The following is a 6,407-nucleotide window of genomic DNA, read 5'->3' as shown; positions in this document are numbered from 1 at the left end:
AGACGAGGCATCGGGGAGGTTGGAGAGCGAGCGAGGCCGCCGGGTTACGGGCTCGGCGCGTCCCGGCTTGACGAGTCGACAAGGTCGGCCACGGGAAGACGGAAAAGCGCTTTGCCTTGTGCAAGCTTTTACCGGATGCTCCGAATAACAGAACAAAATCTCACAATTCAGTTCTGGCCCAGCTTCCTTTTTTGACACCAGGCATGGAAATTTGATACCAGGGTAAACGTAAGCTGAAGATTGCGAAGGATTTTCTCTATTCCCGTATTTTCCCGGTAACAAACTAAATTGCGAGACTTTAGGAGGCCCATCGCATTTTGCTGCACTTCACCATAAATTGGCCAAATGAATTCAATCAAATCATGAAGAAAGTTTGATTTTTAGCTGTCATTATGGATTCCAGTGCAGTCCTCATGCCAGCGAGGTCTGACGAGAACGATGGCCGCATCTCCGGAGGATGTGCTGGCTGCGGCGGGGGCTTCGGCGGGATTGCCGTAGATCCCACAGCTATTACATTCCCTAAATCCCCGCTCGCCTGCTGCGTGAGCCCGACATGCTCACACCTCAATCTAACGTTCCCAAAATCATTGCAATTTGACGGGGATTCGGCATCTGCGGATTTGTGATTCAAGAGTCTTGCTTCAACGGCGGCCATGTTGGAGACATGACGTAATCATGATCGTGACCATCGTGTTGATGTCAAGCCATCATCTAATTGTGAGATTTTGTTCTGTTTTTCGGAGCATCCGGTAAAAGCTTGGATAAGGCAGACACAGTTTGGCATCTTTAGACTTGATGATGACAAATATAGTTCAAAATAATTTTTGGAATATATTTTTTTAATATAAACATTTTCCTTTATGTTGAAGCCCTATGGGTCAATTTTGGCCATAATGCGCAAACAGAATTCCAATTTGTGACCAAGGAATACTAATTACGGGCAAGCAAATTAATTTCGGCTCAACAAGACAGTTTAGTGGGCACGCTAAGCGGAAAAAGATGAAGGTGGAGGCCGGTGGGGGTTCGAGACTGGGGATTCTGCGCTACGATTGATTTGAATTTTAGCCTTTGTATGAGCTTGAAAGACAAAGCTTGGCATTGCACACAAAAACGGAACAAGACACTCTTGTGTTTGGTAAAAGATTCTACCAAATCAAATAACCATCAACCAAGAATCTTTCAATACACCCTCAAACCGTTTGTGGCGAGATGACATCAAAAACAAAGCAAGGCATCCACCCAGGAAGACCTTTGCCCAAAATTTGGCAACCCCAATTTCCCCATCATTAAAATGAATCACTAACTAAATGAGATGATTGTAAACGTTTTGAAACAGCTTTTCTCCTTTCCTTAGATTTGTTCCTTTGGCAACAAATTTATCGTCAGGTATTATCACGGCATCGCGGACACCCCGTTCAGTTTTCGGCTTTTAATAGCCTCCTTAAAGGTCGGCCGCTGTTAACATGTCACGGCTACCTGCGGGATTTTGCCTAATGAGATCTCCTCGTTTGCGGCCAAGCGGCGGTCGTGTCGCAGGCTCGTACTTTTCGCGACTGACATGATCTCGCTGTCCTCCGTGAAACGTAACACGGAGCTAGCGAGCGGCACAACTGTTTTGCCGCTATAGACGCTGACCCCAAAGGAGCAAGACAATCTGTTCGATAAATATTCCATTTGCGCGTACGCACAGTCAAGTGAAGCCCACATTCGGCGTCTTCCCATGAGGTCCCTTAGGTAAGTTTAACAGCTACTTTTCTATTGTCTGCGCTCTAAGAGGTCACTATATCATCGTGAATGAATCCTGTCACTTTTATTACCCGTGGAGCGCCGGGCCACAGATGAAAACAAGACTTCATATAACCTCGCATCTCTCTGGTTTCACAAAATAGCCTCGCTTGATCGGTCCGTGACACCGGACCCCAACACCCCTACCACTACCACCCCGCCCCCGTTTCATTTTCGGGTGGATTTATTGGAGACCCTTTAATGCAGGGGTGTCAAACTCATTTCGCATCGTCGTCATAGTTTCCCTCGGAGGGCCACTATGATATATATTATATTATATCCAGTTTAGGCTACATAACAAACTGATGAATAACTAGTGTTGAAATCAGAGACTGGTAAAAACATTTTAAATCTTTTTTAAAAGTTTATAGTAATAAAAATTGTTAGCAATAGCTCTATTTTTTTGAAAACAATTTGTACTCGATGCACAATTTGGTGGGCCAAATCTGGCCCCCGGGCCTTGAGTTTGACACCTATGCTTTAATGAAAGGGCTGGGCAGGGAGTGCCGTCGGCAAGCCTGTGGGGATCTCACAACAGTGTGCCGGATCAGTCTGGCTCCTCCGTCCTGTCTTAATACCCGACCGAAGCCATCCCTCTCTGTCTTAATCGATAACGCGTGTTATCGGAGGCATCAATTCATTTCTTGCTTCGCTGTTGCTGTAAAGCAAGGGTGTCAAACTCATAGTTTCCCTCGGGGGGGCCATTATTATTGTCAATGTCTTCTATATACAGTATCGGCTACAAAACAAACTAATGAGTGACTCGTTTTGAAATCAGAGACCAGTAAAAACTTCAAATATTTAAAAAAGGTAATAAAAACTGCCAGCAATAGCTCTCTGTTTTTTTTTTTTTAAGTGAAGACAATTTGTAATTTTAGTGAGACAAAGTCGATGCAAAATTTGTCTTTGCGGGCCGCATCAAATGATGCGGCAGGCCGTATCTGGCCCCCGGGCCTTTAGTTTGAGACCAGTAAAGAATTCCCACACATCAAGTGATCCGAATCGGCCGCAGCTTAATGGGGTGAAAGTGCTCCTGTCTGCTGTCGCTCGGCCAAAAATAATGAGCAGGATGACATATGGCTGACATTGATAGCGCATCACCAGGGTGGCTCCTCACCGCCAGCCGCGGCCAAAGATGCAAATATGATATTGGCTGTCACCGAGCATGTCAAGCACGACAACAATCTCACCTTTATTTATGAGCAAAGGCTAAACGGAATGCTGGGGGAATTCCTGAGCCAGCCCACGAATTAGTAGCAACTAGTTTTGGTCTTTTCAGCTATACGTCTCCGACATTAAAGAAGGAAAATGAGTTAAGCGATGATTTGCTGTTTGTGCCACGCGGTATCTTGTTTCAACAAATCCTGTCCAGACATTGATCGCTGCTGAACAATAGATTTGGAAATAAAAATGGATTTGGTGACCAGGTGAGGTCAGTTGAAGTGGATGGCTGACATATGATGGAAATATCATATGCCGCACTTACTGATGCAAAACTAAGATTTAATGGTGAAAAAACATAATGTTACTAAAATTGCATATCTGAAGTCAATCAATTGTAACTTGGAAGATTAAAAAAAAAGCTTAAATGTTGAGGTAGGAAAAAAAGCAGCACAGCAATCAGTCGGCCCATTGGACATTTGCCCGGTACACCCGATTGCCAGTCCAGCTCTACATGGACTGGACCACTATGCTCAGAAGGTGCCGTGCCTTTAATGCGACAATATTTGTGTTGCTTGTAGTACTTAAACATCAAGAAAGAGTAAAGCCAATTAAAGGTTTTAGCAAACAAGATCCACCGCCTCCGGGTCGATAAGCCCCAGCTCACGCACGGCGTGCAAATGGAAAGCTGTCCGGCTTCGGCAGCGAGCACTCGATACCTCGCCGATCGAGCTGGACTAGAGGATCAGAAGCAACTGCCACCACGCCCCGCCCATGTCGCTTATCTCCAAATCCCGATCAGATCCCGAGCCCTGACCGCAGCGGGTCGAGAGTCTGCCTTCTCGGTGGGCCCACCTCTGGGAGTCACGGCTCGCCGAGGCCTTACCGACATCCGAGAGCGCTTAATAATTGAACGAAAAAGGTGCCGGAAGATTGACGTCAGGTTCATTTGAGGAAGAAATCGCCGAGGGCGCCGAGCTGTTGAAAAAGTGATGAATTCATTTGCACGCATGCTAACTGCGCAACTGTGCGTGTCACAGGTAAAAGCCAGCGCCATCGCTCAGGACGCCGATCAGAATTACGACTACGCGTCCAACAGCGTCATCTTGCATCTGGACGTGGGCGACGAGGTGTGCGTGCAGCTGGACGGCGGAAAGGTCCACGGGGGCAACACAAACAAGTACAGCACCTTCTCCGGATTCCTCATCTACCCAGACTGACACCCGTCACGCCATCTATTCGCCGTACGTTAAAACGGACTTCATACAGGATCGAGAGGCCCGCGGCTCGACACGCACGCACACGCCAATATAATCCTAATAAATGAATGGATGCGGGATAGAAAAATGGAAAATTACAATTAAGTTGATTTATGAGGGGGACATTTAATAAGCTCCTTGGTGTGCACTTTGTGGCTTGAAAACCGACAAAATATTTCAATATGATCCATTTAAAGGTAAATTGCATTTCCAAAAGCACACCATGGGTTAGATTGTTTGTTGTGTAATAATTGTGTTGGGAGTAATGACAAGCAAAATCACTTTCTTTGCACTGACTGCATGCAAAAATTTCATTTCACCATTTCTGCACAAATATTCGCAAACTGAGCAAGATCCCATGCAATTAAGAAATGTGCAAGGTTCGATAATATACAAAATTTGGGGTTGACTCCATTCCAAAAATTTCAACAATATGCTCACAATTATTGTAAAATCCTGTGAATAACACTTTTTGGCAAAACAACAAACATAAAAACTAACATTCCAAATTGAGGCTATTGACAAGGACATTTTTTCCCACTTCCTTTAGTAAGGGGGTTATAAAAAAAAAAAAAAAAGATCTAAATAAACATATTCTACAAGGGTGCGTCTTATTCACAGGAGTTTCCAGTAAGACCTTTCCCACATCAATCAAACCTAAATTATGATACAATACTTGTAAAGGTGAAGTATGGTATTGATCTCATAGAAATAATCCCCTGCCGCGACCCAAAAGGATTACATGGATTGCATATTCTCAGATCCTTTTTACAACTGCACTTATGTGTGTGTGTGTGGTTTGTCATTTGTCCACGAGCGCATGTCCGAACGGATCCGGTATATCGATAAGGCCCAGAAGACAGAAGGGACAAACAGTCCCAATTAAATGTTGTGCAGTCTTACAAAAATATCTTAGTTATTTTGAAGAAGGAGTGTGTCAAAATGTCATTGTCTATCTGCTGCAATATGTTGACGAGGTCGGGTAAACAATTACTATTAAATAATCTATGCCTCCATCAAGCGTGCTCTGTGTTATTTGCAAGCGTCACCAAAGCTGGTTCGGACTGCAGCATTGAATAAACGGCCGTGGGCGAGGCGAGACCCGAGCATGCATGCAGTCCGTGCGTCATGGATTTCCAATATGTCTTAAGACACCGTTCCAAGGAACAAACACCAACACCACTCAATTATCAAAGCAACTCTGCAAAATGCAGCCGATGGAAATGTCACAATCAATTGTGCAAACGCTAAATGACCTGTTGTAGTAAATCCTGCCATATTCTGGCAAGAACAAATTGGTGAGATTCTCATCATCAATTTGAGCAGTTTCCTGCATTCAACGTGTTGGTGTCATCAATCATTGATAACGTGTTCACTTAATTCAATTCCAATGACAAAATAAACATCAGGTATACTCGGACAATCTGATGAGACGATATAAAAATATAAGCGAATAATGCTTGATACTACAACCTTTTCTTTTGGACTAAGCCACACATGAAAATACACGAGGTAAGCCAAAAATAACAAATACATATGTCACATCTATAAAAAAGACAGATGTGATTTTCTTTTTCTCTTCCTATAATTTCAATTGATATATGAAGATGATATGCTATTACAAAAGAAATACACTTTTAGTCAAGAAAACTTCTTTTCATGCAGACATTTTATCATTGATCCATATCCTCGTGTGCGATGAATAAAGAATTTGTTTCCATCCCCCATTACGTTGACATATCCAACTAATCAATTTAATTGAGTTAACCTAACCCTTATTTTACCTTCATTTCGCCGAGCTAAGTTTTACGCAAATGTTCGTCAGGAATAGTTGAATCTGAATCTAAATTCCTAAGGAGCACATTGAGGCACGTAAAGGGAGCACCGCGCACGTCATCGATAATGGCCGATTGGTTCTGACAGCCCATTAGATTATTGATGAGGTGAGTAGAACACTCTTGTAATTATACAAGAGGGCTAATGCCATTTTGGTCTTGAGTCATTTAGAACACGATCGAGATGTTGCCTTTGCTTAAGCCGGGTTCAAAGCTCATTGGAGCGGCAGAGGAGGTTCGAAGGAGGTCGGAGACGGCCGCGCGGATAATTAATGATTCCCCTGCTCGATGCACCGCCGTGAAGATCACATACTGGCTCGCAAATAGGAGGATTAAAATAATCAATAGCCTTGACTTCCATCGACCG

The 6,407-nt window shown here is 43.9% G+C and overlaps 1 protein-coding gene across 1 annotated transcript in view; it reads left to right on the top strand.

Moving 5' to 3' along the window:
* Positions 1 to 4,166, top strand: part of c1ql4a (complement component 1, q subcomponent-like 4) — a 7,446-nt gene extending 3,280 nt beyond the window's left edge. The window contains exon 3 of the mRNA XM_061272039.1: positions 3,987 to 4,166. Within this exon, the coding sequence (XP_061128023.1) occupies positions 3,987 to 4,166 (180 nt within the window). The remainder of the gene's footprint in view (positions 1 to 3,986) is intronic.
* Positions 4,167 to 6,407: the final 2,241 nt, after the last annotated feature.

Source organism: Syngnathus typhle, linkage group LG2, assembly GCF_033458585.1.
Source record: "Syngnathus typhle isolate RoL2023-S1 ecotype Sweden linkage group LG2, RoL_Styp_1.0, whole genome shotgun sequence".
Lineage (NCBI taxonomy): Eukaryota > Metazoa > Chordata > Actinopteri > Syngnathiformes > Syngnathidae > Syngnathus > Syngnathus typhle.
The sequence above is the reverse complement of the archived record's forward strand: the minus strand, read 5'-3'. Positions and strand labels throughout refer to the sequence as shown.